The following is a 16,774-nucleotide window of genomic DNA, read 5'->3' on the forward strand; positions in this document are numbered from 1 at the left end:
GACCATATTGGCCAGGCGCGGTGGCTCACGCTTGTAGTCCCAGCACTTTGGGAGGCCGAGGCAGGCGGATCACGAGGTCAGGAGATCGAGACCACGGTGAAACCCCGTCTCTACTAAAAATACAAAAAAATTAGCCGGGTGTGGTGGCGGGCGCCTGTAGTCCCAGCTACTCGGAGAGGCTGAGGCAGGAGAATGGCGTGAACCCGGGAGGCGGAGCTTGCAGTGAGCCGAGATTGCGCCACTGCACTCCAGCCTGGGTGATAGAGCAAGACTCCATCTCAAAAAAAAAAAAAAAAAAAAAAAAAAAAATCTGACCATATTATATTCTCTTGACATCTTTCAAGTTCCTGATTTCTTTTAGGATAAAGTTCTTTATGATGCCATTCAAAGCTCTTCATGGTTTGGCCCCTATCTGGCTTTCTATTCTCAAGAGCAAAACTATAGACTTCTGGCCTTCTTCAGGGTGATCTTTCTCTTTCAATCATAGTCCCTCCCCAACCACTCACCAAATATCAGTTTTTAGAAGTCTTTTCTCTTGCAGGGAGTAGAGAGGGGGCAGTAATAGTTTATTCAGGGATTCCCCCATATCTTTCCTGGGTAAAGGTATCCTAGAAGGAGGCAGAGGAAGGAGGCTAGAGGTCCCACTGTTTGGCATTCAGCCTTTCACTTAATGCTCACTTTAGCCCTGCTTCACAATCCCCTATGATCTACTGTGACTAATATTCTCAAGTCAAGAGTCTCTCCCATTCTAGAAAATAAATCAGGCTCCTGGGATGTAGTGGTGTTATAGGAGCATGTGTGGGTATGAGTGTGTGTGTATGTGTGTGGGGGGGTGGCAGTCCTTTGGTTATATGGGATTGGGGAATAGACCCAGGGCTGTAGGTGTTCTTTATGTAGGCTTTCACCCTTCCCTAAAATTTTCTGCACTGATCCTTTCTAATTTTTTTGTGGAAAGAATTCGCTCTTTTAATTAATTTATTTTATTTTATTTCATTTTGTTTTATTTTTTTGAGATGGAATCTTGCTCTGTTGCCCAGGCTGGAGTGCAGTAGTGTGATCTTGGCTCACTGCAACCTCTGCCTCCCAGGTTCAAGTGATTCTCCTGCCTCAGCCTACTGACTAGCTGGGACTACAGGCGTGTGCCACCACGCCAGGTTTTTTGTATTTTTAGTACAGACAGGGTTTCACCGCGTTAGCCAGGATGGTCTCGATCTCCTGACCTCGTGATCCGCCTGCCTCGGCCTCCCAAAGTGCTGGGATTACAGACGTGAGCCACTGCGCCCGACATCTTTTTATATTTTTAAAAGGCCACATGTATGTCCTTTTCTGTGAACGTCTATATTCTTTGCTAAAGTGCTGGGATTACAGACATGAGCCACTGCACCCGGCCTTAGCTCTCTTTTTTTCTTTAATCACCTGTGGAGGCTTTTAGATTGTGCCTTTTGCTATTAAGTCTACTACTACTCTTCCATCGGCTTGTCATACAACCATTTGTTGAAATTTCTTTTGTATTTTGTTTGCTTTTTGGGCTCTACACTTTTTAAAAATTTATTTAGCTGTCAAAGAGATGACATACTGTGTATGGTTAATTTTCCATGTATTCTGGTGTTCTAATATATTTTCATGGTTTTTAAATGTTTAGTTCTTTAATCCAGTTGGAATTTTTAAAATATATATGAAGTAGGATGCTAATTTAAAATTTTTCCTCCAAATGGATATCCAGTTGTCTCAACATCATGTATAGAAAATACAACTGAAAATGCTATCTTATCATATTATTTACTAAATTTACATGCATACACATATACATACATATATCTGAGTTTGAGTCTGAATTCGCTACTGTTTCAATTGCTGTAGTTGGTCAATTCTAGTATGATAGAGTTTTAATTGCTACAGTTTCGGAATGGTTATGGGGTTATTTTTGAGACAGGGTCTGGCTATCTTGCTCAGACTGGTCTCAAACTTACAGGCTCAAGCAATCCTCCCATCTCGGCCTCCTAAAGTGTTGGGATTATAGGTATGAACCACTGCACCTGGCCCTGGATTGCGTTTTGACTGTGGCCTTATAAGTTTCCACTCAGATCTTCAAGAGAACCTACTCTGGAGACTACAGGTGACTGACAGCCAGCTGCCACCCCTTTGGAACTACCATGCCTTCCTGTCAATGCCACATATCTCTTGAGTCGCCCTCAGCTAGTGGCTGAGCACAGCAGGAGTACTAATCTTATTCTTTCTTGCCCAGTGCAGAACTCCTCTAATGGGCAACTTTGGCTTAGGGAACTTCTCATCAGCCTGGATGAGACTATCTTAGAACTACAGTGTAGTCGAGGCTCTTTCTACCCAATATTTCCTTCTCTTCTTCCTTTCACAGAAGTCAGACCTGCACCACAGTCTGAAGGCTCTCTGCCAATTCCTGAGCCTTCCCATTTTATCCTTCACAAGCATTTCCCCCAATAAATATCTTGCATGTCTAATCCCTTCTTGGCATCTGCTTCTCTGAGGACCAGAACAGACAGGTGGTTTACCAAGTGGTGCAAGAAAACAGTAAGATGGGTTTTGGGCAATGGCTTACTTGGTCCCTGGCACAAAGCAGCCATCTGAGTCCTGATTTAGCCAGCAGTGACCTAGGAAAACATCCCAGAGATGGGAAGTCCTCTTGCTTGTGCAATTCAGGCATTTAAAAGATAGGGGGAATATGACGCCTACAAAGACAGCAGAGCTGGCCAACTGTTACTAAGACAAATAATGTCTTGCAGATGGATAATGAGAAACCGAGAGCACTTAAACAGTTAAAGGCTAAGTGTGGGAGCCACGGGGCTTCTCTGGAGCTTAGGAAAGAAGCTTTTATTTCCTGCAGTGGAAGAGCAGAAATGGGAATGGATGGTCACAGAGCTCTAAAGATATTTCAATGCTCAGCCTAGGGAGATCCAGTATGTAGTCAGGGCCCTGGCTGGGGAAACCAGCCTGAAGCTTTGAAACATGCGATGGGTGCCCCTGAGGATTTTGGCTCTGTAGATACCTCTGGACACTCAAGAGCTTGCAGAACTGGCTCATACTTCCTAGTAAGAGCAAGCACTTCCCTCATTACAGAAAGACCTCTTCCATAATTGTTCTCAGTTCTTCTCCTGGTTGCCAAGCCATGGTAATTGGAGTTAACATCTCAGCATAATCTGCCTAGGAACTGTTGGCCCTGATAAGAAAGGAAAGATTACACACCAAAGGAATTGAAATAAGTTAGCATGACTATCAGGAGCCACAGAAGTACACTTAGGATTGGATTTTAAGGGTGTTCAATTAAGGGGGCTGGAATTTAAGACGAGATAAGCAAGACTTCATGGACTTGGGGTACTTTTTTGGGACAGATTTAACCTCAGCAAGTAGTCCCGAGGTTAGCTTTTCAAAGCCTGGAAAAGGTGATGGCTTTGAAAAAGTGGAAATGAATTCACACCATGGCAGCTTTTAACTTGAGGAGAAGATAGCTATTTATTTTGGCATACTTATGTAGTTACTGCTCACTTACTAGTCCCAATTGTTTTGTAACCACTTTTTATTTATTTTTTTGAGATAGTCTCATTCTGTTGTCTAGACTGGAGTGCAGTGGTGCAATCTTGGCTCACTGCAACCTCTACCTCTCGGGCTTAAGCCATACTCCCACCTCAGCCTCCTAATGTTTGCATTTTTTGTAGAGATGGGGTTTCCCTATGTCACCCAGGCTGGTCTTGAACTCCTGGACTCAAGTGATCTGCCCATTTTGGCCTCCCAAAGTGCTGGGATTACAGGCGTGAGCCACCACACCAGGACTGTTTTTTTGTTTTTTGAGATGGAGTCTTGCTCTTGTTGCTGAGGCTGGAGTACAATAGCACGATCTCAGCTTACTCCAACCTCCACCTCCCGGGTTCAAGCGATTCTCCTGCCTCAACCTCCCGAGTAGCTGAGATTACAGGTGCCTGCCACTACACTTGGCTAATTTTTGTATTTTTAGCAGAGATGGGTTTTTGCCATGTTGGCCAGGCTGGTCTCAAACTCCTGACTTTGTGATCCGCCCATATCGGCCTCCCAAAGTGCTGGGATTACAAGTGTGAGCCACCATGCCCGGCCACCTGGCCTGTTTTATACGAATTTAAAAAGTGTTTTTTTAGGCTTTACATGGTGGTTCATGCCTGTAATCCCAGCACTCTGGAAGGCCAAGGTGGGAGGATCGCTTGAGCCCAGGAGTTTGAGATCAGCACCTGGGCAAAAGAGTGAGACCTCACCTCTACTAAAAATTAAAAAAAAAAAAAAATTAACCAGGCATGGTAGTGCATGCCTGTAGTACCAGCTACTTGGGAGGCTGAGGCAGGAGGATCCCTTGAGCCTAGGAGTTCAAGGTTGGAGTAAGCTATGACTATATCACTGCACTCCAGCCTAAGTGACAGTAAGACCCTGTCTAAAAAATAAATAGTGGTTTTTAGATGATCATCTGCAAATATTTTTGTTCTTTCCCTGTATCCCTTTTTAATCTCATCACATTGATTAGGACATCCGGAACACTGGTGATTCTTGTTTTGTTCCTGACTTTAATGGCCATGTTTCCAGTGTTGTATACATGTTCCTAATTTTTGATACATACCACTTGTGATGTTAAGGACATTTCCTGATATTCTAAACTCTCTAGGAAATGGATATTGAATTATTGAAAAAAAAAAAGTCTCTTTTTAGCCTGGGCAACATAGTGAAACCCTGTCTCTAAAACAACAACAACAACAAAAATTTGCTGGTGTGCTGGTGCATGCTTGCAGTCCCAGCACCTCAGGAGGCTGAGGCAGGAGGATTGCTTCAGCCCAGGAGTTTGAGGCTACAGTGAACTATGATCCTGCCACTGCACTCCAGCCTGGGCAACAGAGCAAGACCTTGTCTCTAAAAATCAAAAGAAAAACAGGACCATTTTTTGCATCTGGTGACCATATGGTTTTATCTTAATATTATGACAATTTATAACTGTTCTCATAAATGATAATGATCTATAAATTTTTATGTTAGCTTTTTTTTTAATCATCTCTTCCAGGTTATGAGTCCTAGGCAATTGCATTAAATTTTATAACCACAGTATTAAAAAAACTATTTATAGTCAACAACTCAATTTTGGTTTTCATGAAACACTGGGTATTTTTCAATGCTTCCCATCCCATGCAGGATAAAGTCAGAGTACTAAATCTCATATTCTAAACTCCCACACAGTCTGACCTCTATTTACTGGCTTCTTTATCCATTAATAAAACTGTCCCTACTCCACAAACTGCCTTTCCCTTTATAACCGTCCTTTAAAGCCCAGCTCAAATACTAACTCTATATTGAAATCCAATTCAAATTCCACTTCTTAGAAACCTTCATTTTTCCTTCTAGTTTCTCTCTTCTCCTTTTATAGCATGACTTTTTAAAAACCTTCATTAGAGTGCTCACCAACCTGCCTTTCATTAATAACTCTGTATTAGACTATATTTAAGTCCCTGAAGGAAACAAACTATTCCACAGCAGAGTACTGTGCTCCTAATAGGTAGTTTTAAAGTTTTTATTACATTAAAATTAATTTTGTAAATTTCAGTTATACTGAAGCCTCTTGCAATGATCTGAGATATGCTTGAGATGGCAAAACTGAGGTTGCTTTAAATATTACCTCTACAAAAGTCACTTATTACCAAATTGTCTTTTAGACAATTTTACCTATCTGTTGGTTGATGACTTCATACTCATATTTAATGAGTCAGACATCTCTCTCTCTTTTTTGAGACAGGGTCTGGCTCTGTTGCCCAGGCTGGAGTGCAGTGGGACAATCATAGCTCACTGCAGCCTTGAATTACTGGGCCCAAGTGATCCTCCCACCTCAGCCCTCAGCCTCCCAAATAGCTGAGATTACAGGTGCACACCACCATGCCAGGCTAATTTTTTTATTTTCTGTAGAACGAGGTGTGACCATTTGGCCCAAGCTGGTACTGAACTCCTGGGCTCGTGTGATCCACCCACCTTGGCCTCTCAAAGTGCTGGGATTACAAGCCACCACACCCAGGCCATCTTTAAACTATTTAAAACTATTTAAACTATTTAAACTCTTTAAAACTATTTTGTCTATTGGCCAGGTGCGGTGGCTCACGCCTGTAATCCCAGCACTTTGGGAGGCTGAGGCAGGCAGATCACGAGGTCAACAGATTGAGACCATCCTGGCCAACGTAGTGAAACCTTGTCTCTACTAAAAATACAAAAATTAGCTGGGCATGGTGGCGTGCAGCTGTAATCCCAGCTACTCGGGAGGCTGAGGCAGGAGAATCGCTTGAACCTGGGAGGCAGAGGTTGCAGTGAGCCGAGATCATACCACTGCACTCCAGCCTGGCAACAGAGCGAGACTCCATCTCAAAAACAAAAACAAAAACAAGCCTATTTTGTCCCTTTTAGTTTCTATTTATGTAACAGATCCTATTGTCCTCACAATCCTCAGCCTGAAATCCTTACATAACTGCTTCTCTCTTCCCTCCACTTTCCACTCACTCCCCGTTTTATCTGGGTTAAGTCCATCCACTATCCCTTATATTTGCTCTTCAACATCTTGGTATGTGCCCAGCCCACTTTTTCTGAATACACTCTCTTCTCAGAAGTGAACTCTTGGTAATTTGCTGACTAGTTGCTTATACCAGGTTTAGGGTTACCAGATTTACCAAATAAAAATAGACAATTGTCTGACCAGTTGCTTATATCTGGCTTATGGTTACCAGACTTAGCAAATAAAAATATAGGACATTCAGTTAAATTATTTGAACTTCAGATAAACAAGGAATAATCTTTTAGTGTTACATGGGACCTACACTGAACATCTGTTTATCTGTAATTCCAATTTAATTTGGCATCATTATTTTATCTGGCAATCTCAGTCAGGTTTAACACCTTTCCCAAGCTGAGCTTGTCATTTCCTCCAAAAGAACACAACCCTATTAAGGACAGGTAACGTCCTGTGGGACAGCCATCCTTTGCACTACGCTGAGAAAACAGGTTTGCAGAGAATAAAAACAAACAAATAAATATTTAAAAAAGCAGTTGTGTGGAAAGAAGCACAAAAGAGAGGCCATGAGACTCCGTAATTAAGCAGAGATGAACTGCCCTAGTTCTTAATGGCTTGTTAGTCCTCATTCCAGTCTTCCACAGGGTGTGACTTGGCTTCCATAAAATAAACTCATGGTCCCATGATCATTTTCCCTCTTTGCTTTAGCAAGAATCTTTAACTAAAAGAGCTCTCTTTTCATTTCCACTGTCTACCACTCTAGTCTCAACTCTCATGAGTCTGGAATTTTGCAAAAGCCTGATAAACTTGTCACATGATTCCAGTGTCTACCCATTCCTTTTAAGCAACCAAGATATTCTTGCCTGATTAAATGTTTTGAAAATACCATCTTAGGCTGGGCGCAGTGGCTCACACCTGTAAGCCCAACACTTTGGGAGGCCGAGGTGGGCAGATCACTTGATGTCATGAGTTCAAGACCAGCCTGGCCAACATGGTGGAACCCCGTCTCTACTAAAAATACAAAAATTAGCTGGGTGTGGTGGCGGGCGCCTGTAGTCCCAGCTACTTGGGAGGCTGAGGCAGGAGAATAGCTTGAACTCGGGACGTGGAGGTTGCAGGGAGGTGGAGGTTGCGTGAGCTGAGATCACACCACTGTGCTACAGCCTGGGTGACAGAGTGAGACTCCGTCTCAAAAAAAAAGAAAATATAATATTGTACTGGCCATCCCTGGTTTCACATTCGTTAATAAACTTTGCTACTTTGCTTTCTAATTTCGGTGAAGAACAAGCACAAGATTAAGGAGTAAGACTATGTGAAACTGGGTTACAAATTGAAAGGCTGTTGTAAACAATTGAATGCAATGCCAAGTGAAAATGAAGTTGTTAGTCCCTCTATCTAGAATTCTTTCCCAAACAGCTGCACATCTTTTTCCTCTGCTTCATTTAAGTCTGTGCTGAAATGTTACCTACTCAGAGAAGACATTCTGGATCATTACATATTAAATAGTAACTTTTATCACTCTATCCCTTTATCTAGTTGTTTTTCTTTAGGGTGCCTACCACTACCTGACATGTTGTACAGTTAAGTCCTTACTTAATGTCTTCGATATGTTCTTGCAAACTGTAACTCTAAGATAAACTACATAAAATGAAACCAAATTTACCACAGGCCAATTGACATAAACAAGAGTTAAGATCCTATGGCACATTTCTGGTAAAAAAAAAAATCACCAAACTTGCAAATAAAGACCAAAACATTTCTAATGTTAAACACTGAAGTAAATGTGAGCTAGACAACATTTAAGAAAGATGAATAAAAACAAGATGATTTATCAAATTACAACAGTTCGGGGTTTTGGGTGGTTGGAGCCCATCCTGGCAGTTCAGGGTGCCAGGTGGTAAGTGATACTAGACAGGACAGCAATCCCATTGCAGGTTGCACTCACACACACATCCACACTCACTCAGACTGGGCAACAAGAGCAAAACTCTGCCTCAAAACAAACAAACAAACAAAATAAAATAAATTATCCAGTCTCAGGTATTTCTTCTTTCTTTTTTGAGATGGAGTCTCCCTCTGTCACCCAGGCTGGAGTGCAGTGGCATGATCTCGGCTCACTGCAACCTCTGCCTCCCAGGTTCAAGCGATTCTCCTGCCTCAGCCTCCCGAGTAGCTGGGATTACAGGCGTGCACCACGACACTCGGCTAATTTTTGTATTTTTTTTTTTAGTAGAGACAGGGTTTCAACATGTTGGCCAGGCTGGTCTCGAACTCCTGACCTCAGGTGATCCACCTGCCTCGGCCTCCCAAAGTATTGGGATTACAGGCATGAGCCGCCGCACCCAACCCCAGGTATTTCTTTATAGCAATGCAAGAATGGACTAATAACACTCCTGCAGACATGGGAAAAAGTGCAGACTCCACACAGACAGTAAGCCTGGCCAGGAATCAATGTTTTGTTTCCCTCTCAACAGCATTTTAATGCAAATGATGTTGAAAAAAATGTTATTCAAGGACCTGCTGTATCCTAATTTGCTGTCAATTTCCAAACTCTAGAATATGAGCATTGGAACTTTAGCTGTTTTGTCTGTTTTTGTTATTTTGAGATGGAGTCTTGCTCTGTTGCCCAGGCTGGAGTACAGTGGCACGATCTCGGCTCACTGTAACCTCTGCCTCCCAGGTTCAAGTGATTCTCCTGCCTCAGCCTCCTGAGTAGCTAGAACTGCAGGCATGTGCCACCACACCTGGCTAATTTTTGTATTTCTAGTAGAGATGGGGTTTCTCCATGTTGGCCAGGCTGTTCTCGAACTCCTGACCTCAGGTGATCCACCCGCCTCAGCCTCCCAAAGTGCTGGGATTACAAGTGTGAGCCACTGTGCCCGGCCTAACTTAGGTCTTTTATTTACTGACACATCCCCTGCATACCTTGTAATGCCTGGCACATGTTAAATGATGAATAAAAGAATGTTATGCTTGGCTGAACTAAGAAAGATATTCATGCTTTCATTTTACATCCAAGATTGTAAGATATTCTGTAAGAGAAGAAAAAGTGATTATATAAAAACTGTACTGTGATAGAACAGTAACTTATGGAGTATGTGTGTTTGTGTATCAAAACAAAAGTCATGGGAAAAAAAATCTTGTAAGTACTTGTATTGAGCTAACCACCAAAGATGGCATTCAATCTGATCTGAGTCACTATAAATTAAGAGTTTCCAGCATATAATATAGCCGTCATAGAAAAACTTCATTGGGGCCAGGCGCAGCGGCTCATGCCTGTAACCCCAGCACTTTGGGAGGCCGAGGTGGGCAGATCACAAGGTCAGGAGATGAGACTATCCTGGCTAACATGGTGAATCCCCGTCTCTACTAAAAAATACAAAAAAAAAAAAAAAATTAGCTGGGCATGTTGGCAGGTGCCTATAGTCCCAGCTACTCAGGAGGCTGAGTCAGAAGAATGGCGTGAACCTGGGAGGCGGAGGTTGCAGAGAGCTGAGGATGCGCCACTGCACCCCGGCCTGGGCAACAGAGCAAGACGCCAACTCAAAAAAATAAGAAAATAAAAAAAATAATAAAAATACAAAAATTAGCTGGGCGTAGGGCGCCTGTAATCCCAGCTACTAGGGAGGCTGAGGAAGGAGAATCTCTTGAACCCAGGAAGTGGAGGTTGCAGTGAGCCAAGATCACACCACTGCACTCCAGCCTGGCAACAGAGTGAGAGTCTGTCTCAAAAAAAAAAAAAAAAAAGAAAGAAAGAAAGAAAGAAGGAAAGAAAAAGAAAAACTTCATTGGAAAGTAGGGAAAACTACCAACATTTAAATGAAGACAAAAATAAGAAAAGTTCAGACATAAAGTATAGGCTCTTGGTTTAAGCAGAAATGGTGTTCTTTTGGTGGCTTGCAGTTAGTAAGCTATATTTGTACTTTGTGTCAGTTCAGATTTCTGGAGTCTGTTTAAGAACTGGCTTCATTTTCCATACTATTAGGAGTTGGGAGTTCCTTTGAAAAAGAAACCGGAAAATTTAAGAAAAACACAAATTGCAACTTTGAAATTCTACCATTAAGGACGATATCTTAAAGTAAGAATTATGTCTTAGAAAGCAGAAGTGAGAATAAAAACTTTTGTTACTGTTATTAAATAACAGTCTATCAAGTGTAGAAAGCAAATAAATTTAATCTTTCATTTTCAATTAATCTTTAATATTTCAGAAGTACATCATCATTGCCTAACATGCTATTTTACACACAATAGATATATAATCAATGTTTATTGACTTAAAAATCTTTGGTTTAGCCAGATAAATTTGTAATATTTTATGAACTAGTTAACCCTGAGTCATGAATTTACCTATTTTTTTTTTTTTTTTTTCTGGATACAGAGTCTTGCTCTGTCGCCCAGGCTGGAGTGCAATGGCGCAATCTTGGCTCACTGCAACCTCCATCTCCCAGGCTCAAGTGATTCTCCTGCCTCAGCCTCCCGAGTAGCTAGGATTACAGGCGCCCGCCACCATGCCTGGCTAATTTTTGTATTTTTAGTAGAGATGGGGTTTTACCGTATTGGCCAGGCTGGTCTTGAATTCCTGACCTCAGGTAATCCACCCGCCTCGGCCTCCCAAAGTGCTGGAATTACAGGCACGAGCTTCTGTGCCCACCATTTTTTTTTTTTGAGACGGAGTTTCACTCTTTTTGCACAGGCTGGAGTGCAGTGGTGCGATCTCAGCTCACTGCTACCTTTGCCTCCCAGGTTCAAGAGATTCTCTTGCCTCAGCCTCCTGAGTAGCTGCATTACAGGTGCCTGCCACCATGCCCGGCTAATTTTTGTATTTTTAGTGAAGACGGGGTTTCACCATGTTGGCCAGGCTGGTCTCGAACTCCTGACCTCAGGTGATCTACCCACCTTGACCTCCCAAAGTGTTGGGATTACAGGTGTGAGCCACCATGCCCGGCCAGATTTACCTACATTTTTATAAGATTTAAAATTTTTTGAGAGATAAGAGTCCTGCTATGTTGCCCAGGCTGGAGTACAGTAGCTATTCACAGGTATGACTGTTGCACACTACAGTGTCGAACTTCTGGGCTCTAGTGATCTTCCCACCTCAGCCTTCCAAGTAGCTGGGACTACAGGCACGTACTACTGAGTACAGTGTATTTTTATAAGATTTTAAAAAGGATTACACATTCTAAATTATGACATCCACATTCCATTTACTTTTGTGTGGAATTATAAGGTGATATTTTAAATGATGGGAATGAACAACTTGACATGTGTATCAGTAACCTCTAAACATCTATTTCAAACATCTAGTAACCGAAAGTCATGATCCTTCAGCTCTTATACTAAGAACTTCCATACATTAGAGCAATATACATATTCAAAGTGAACTAGTTCAATTTGACAAGTAAATAATTTTTTTTTTTTTGAGACGGAGTTTTGCTCTTGTGCCCGAGCTGGAGTGCAATGGCGCGATCTCGGCTCACTGTAACCTCCGCCTCCTGGGTTCAAGTGATTCTTCTGCCTCAGCCTCCTGAGTAGCTAGGATTACAGGCATGCGCCACCACGCCCAGCTAATTTTTGCATTTTTAGTAGAGACGGGGTTTCACTGTGTTAGCCAGGATGGTCTCGATCTCCTGATCTGCCCGCCTCAGCCTCCCAAAGTGCTGGGATTACAAGCATGAGCCACCACGCCCAGTCAATAATTTTTCTATGTTTAGGTAAATTTGAAAAATATACATCATTACTACCACATTCATCCTAGTTAGAATCTCATTTATATTTATTCCACTATGTTTATGATTTGGTAACTAATTTGGAAGCATTATATTATCAAAAGTGTATCAGATTAGCTCCCTCAACTCACTGTATCTATTAACAGTTCTGAAGAAATAGGCACTGGCTTTAAATATGGCCTGTTCCAGTTTGTGAACCGTTGTAGGCAAGTAAAGTTGTTGGGCAAAGAGGTGACCTGTAGGATGATTGAAGGTAAACTGTCACTACTGTATACAAAGAAGAAAAATAAGATGTAGGAAGAGATCCGTTATAATAACATATGACATATCCTATCTAAGTTTTTCATATATTTCAGAATTGTAAAACCAAAAGTATGTAATTTTTTCTAAGATGTATAAATGATTTACTTTTAATAATAAATATTTCTTGATTTATAACGTAAATAAAATTAAACAAATATGGGTTACTCGAATTAAAAAAATGGCACGTGTAAATGAGCATTTTAGTACAAATAATTAAAATGTATTTATATTATATATAAATCTGCACAATGGAAGATACTACTAAAATGTTGCTCTACAGCACATCACCCTAGACAAAATAGAATTCTAGAATTCTCTTTAAAAAAAAAAATCACTGAGAATTAGATGATGACTGTGAAATAGGTTCTCCCATTACAATACTACTTCTGTCATTCAAAGTTCTGACCACAGTTGTAGCTGGCGACTGAAGCACTTTACGAGAAAGCCTCATTCTTCCATCGGCTGGGTCACGTCCAAAGTATTTCACCTGTATTAAAGAAACAGATCTTCCTTTAAAGTTACAGCACATTGAGTGACATCTAAACTAATAGACATTTAAATTTACGTGGTCTAAATAAGGCAATGATTTGTTTTTACTTGTTCACTGAAAGCATAGTTCAGTGCTAAATGGAGGTATACACTTAATATATATAAGTAGTCATTATAAAAAAGAGACAGGAGCAGTTAGTTGTTCAACTATAATCTGCCGCTGAACTCATCTGTGCCTTTTTATTCTCACCAGGCCAAGTCCTTATACTGGGGGAACAGTCACAGGCATAGTGTATGATTCTAGACAAGGGCTTCTGAGCCTAATTGTGTTATATACTATACAGGATTATGCTTAGGTCAGTTGGATTTTCACTACTGCTCAAAGGACCATCACATTAGTGTTTATTTGGCTTCACCTTGGAAAATGAAAGTCAGGGGCAAATGCGGAAGGTTTAAAGTTCTTCTGATGTGAAAACAACAACAACAACAACAACAATAAACCAAAAAATCAACCTTATACAGAGATACTATATCTTAGCACTCATCTTCCCCTGGAGGCTACCTGGACAATAAGACTACAGATTGGGAATAAACCAGAAGCCTTAGTTACTCAGGTCATGGGTATTAGCGTAAGTGAAAGAGAATGTGGTGGAGCTCGAAAAAACAGACTGGCAATGACTTCTTTCATCCACTCATAAAGGACTACAAAGAAAGGGCCAATTTTTTTATACGAATTCTAGGCCTGAATAACATGGCTCTTACCAAGCTCAAAAACTTTAAGTAGTGGAGAAACAAAGTCTCACCTCCTCAAAGATCACATTCAAAGACTTCAACAAGTTACCTTATCAGAGTTCTTATGTCAGTCTCCAAATCATGGAGTCTGCATAGCTAACGCTAACATGCTCATGTATTTTTTAAATGAACTAAGGGTGACTACCATTTTGGCCAAGTTGCAAGTTCCTTGAGAGAAAGAATTGTGTCTTAAATCCTTAATGAGTCTGTTCAAGCAATTCTAAGATTAAAAATGAAGTACTGCATATAAATAAAAAACATCATAGATGGTGACTCTTCTTTCAACTTTTTGAAAAAAATAATGGAAGCTTCAAGAACAATTTACAACTTTAAGGCTAAAAGGTGGAATACAAGTACCTGAATTTCTTGGCCAACTTCTAATCCTAGGGCAGTAGGATGTTTAATCTGAAAAAACAAAAAAAAAAACATGTTAATCTATTAGTTGTTGTACATAATTACATAGTGTCCATGGAAGTACACATTTTTTCCTCAAGCTTTATTCGTTTTTCTGATTAAAAAAGTCAGTTAGCGGCCAGGCACGGTGGCTCAAGCCTGTAATTCCAGCACTTTGGGAGGCCAAGGCGGGCGGATAAGGAGGTCAGGAGATTGAGACCATACTGGCTAACACGGTGAAACCCCGTCTCTACTAAAAATGCAAAAAATTAGCCGGGCGTGGTGGCGGGCGCTTGTAGTCCCAGCTACTCAGGAGGCTGAGGCAGGAGAATGGCGTGAACCCGGGAGGCGGAGCTTGCAGTGAGCCGAGATCGCGCCATTGCACTTCAGCCTGGGTGTCAGAGCGAGAATCCGTCTCAAAAAAAAAAAAAAATCAGTTAGCCTGGCATGGTGGCTCACGGCTGTAATCCCAGCACTTTGGGAGGCCGGGGCAGGCAGATCACTTGAGCTCAGGAGTTGGAAACAAGTCTGACCAACATGGTGAAACCCTGTCTCTACTAAAAATACAAAAACTAGCTGGGTGTCGTGGCACACGCCTGTAGTCCCAGCTACTTGGGAGGCTGAGGCAGGAGAATTGCCTGAATCTGGGAGGCAGAGGTTGCAGTGAGCTGAGGTTGTGCCACTGCATTCCAGCCTGGGTGACAGAGTGAGACTCTGTCTCAAAAAAAAAAAAAAAAAAAAAAAATCAGTTAATTATAAAGATTTAAAATATAGATGTATTAAGAACATAAAAATTATCCAAAACAGGCCGGGTACAGTGGCTCACACCTGTAGTCCCAGAACTTTGGGAGGCCGAGGTGGAAGGACTGCTTAAACTAGACTGGGCAACAAGAAGAAACCCCACCTCTACAAAAAATCCAAAAAAATTAGCCAGGTGTAGCAGTTTTTGCCTGGGGTCCCAGCTTCTCCAGAGGCTAAGGTGGGAGAATCACTTGAGCCTGGGAGGCTGAGGCTGCAGTGAGCTGTGATCGTGCCACTATACTCCAGCCTGGGTGACAGAGCAAGACCCTGTCTCAAAACCCTCTCAAGTTGTAGATAACTACTGCTAACATTCCAATGAGTATCCCTTCAGATGTCTATTTAGTGTATGTGTACTGCATTTATAAAAATGGACCCTCTGTGCTTACTGTATATCTTAAGGACATCTTTTTTTTTTTTTTTTTTTGAGATGGAGTCTCGCTCTGTCATCCAGGCTGGAGTACAGTAGCATGATCTCAGCTCACTGCAACCTCCTCCTCCTAGGTTCAAGAGATTCTCCTGCCTCAGCTGGGATTACAGGTGCACGCCATCATGCCCAGCTAATTTTTTGTATGTTTTGTATGTTTAGTAGACACGGGGGTTTGCCATGTTGGCCACGCTGATCTCAAACTCCTGATCTAAAGTGATCCATCCACCTTGGCCTCCCAAAGTACTGGGCTTACAGGCGCGAGCCACTGCACCTGGCCCAAGGACATCTTTTCATATCAATAAATTAAGCATACCGTTAAGTTTCAAACTATATAGTTTTAAACAATCACCTAAAGACAATAATTTGTTTTAAATTCCAGTGTTGCAAATGTTAATGATTGATGAATATAGGAGAAAGATACATGACGGTTTAGTGTATTATTCTTTCAACTTTTTTGTCCATTAAAAACTTTTCAAAATAAAAAGGTGAAAAAAAAATAAGTTGCAGGGTAGCACAGATCATGAATTCATCTACTCTAATTATCCTCTCCAAACAAAACCTTACAATGTCTAGGTCTATAGACATTTACCAAACACCCTCTAAAAAGTTTGTCCCAATTCACACTCCCATCAACAGTGTATGAAAATGTCCATCTTTTCTCTTATACACACTGAGAATTTTAAACTATCTGAAAGTTAAAACTTTTGCATTTCAAAAATTGCTGTTGATATTAAATGTCCTGGCTTTTTATAAAAATAATTTGTTCATGTTCTTTACTTATTTTTCTATTGATATTCATCATTCTTACTGATTGATAAAAGCCCTTTGTAAATTAAGCTTCTGTTCTATGTTATAAGCATTTTTCCTTTAGATTGCTGATTATCTGTTAACCTTATTGAAATTTTTGCCATATAATTAAAAAATTATGGGGTCAAATTTTATAAATTTATTTACTTTTTTGGCTTTGATATCATGTTGAGGAGTTCTCCACTACTAATCTTATTAAAACATCCAGTTTTCTTCTAGTAAACCCTCCTGCCCCAACAAGATTATCTTTTCCCACCACCACCTTTTTTAAAAAAGCACATTTAGCTCTTTGATCCAGACAGGATTTAGGTATAAAAATGAATAGAAATCCTGTTTTAAGATAACCAGCTGTACCAATATAATTTATTAAATAATCTTTATTCACTGTCTATAATACAACTTCTAGCATATATTATAATCCCATGTATATTATTTCTGGTTTTTGTTTTCTTGTTGCATGGATTATCTATTTCTGGGCCGGTAATATACTATTTTATTGTCTATGGC

General features: G+C 40.9%; 1 protein-coding gene across 2 annotated transcripts in view; it reads right to left on the reverse strand.

The window, feature by feature from the left end:
- Positions 1 to 12,635: 12,635 nt before the first annotated feature.
- PNPT1 (polyribonucleotide nucleotidyltransferase 1) overlaps positions 12,636 to 16,774 on the reverse strand; it is a 56,513-nt gene continuing 52,374 nt past the window's right edge. For both annotated transcript variants that reach the window (XM_030827628.1, XM_030827629.1), the window contains exons 27-28: positions 14,197 to 14,244; positions 12,636 to 13,045 (exon numbers count right to left, since the gene is read on the reverse strand). In XM_030827628.1, coding sequence (XP_030683488.1) covers positions 12,890 to 13,045; positions 14,197 to 14,244 — 204 coding nt within the window. In that variant the 3' untranslated portion in view covers positions 12,636 to 12,889. The remainder of the gene's footprint in view (positions 13,046 to 14,196; positions 14,245 to 16,774) is intronic.

The sequence above is a fragment of the Nomascus leucogenys genome, chromosome 14 (assembly GCF_006542625.1).
Source record: "Nomascus leucogenys isolate Asia chromosome 14, Asia_NLE_v1, whole genome shotgun sequence".
NCBI classification, from domain to species: Eukaryota; Metazoa; Chordata; class Mammalia; order Primates; family Hylobatidae; genus Nomascus; species Nomascus leucogenys.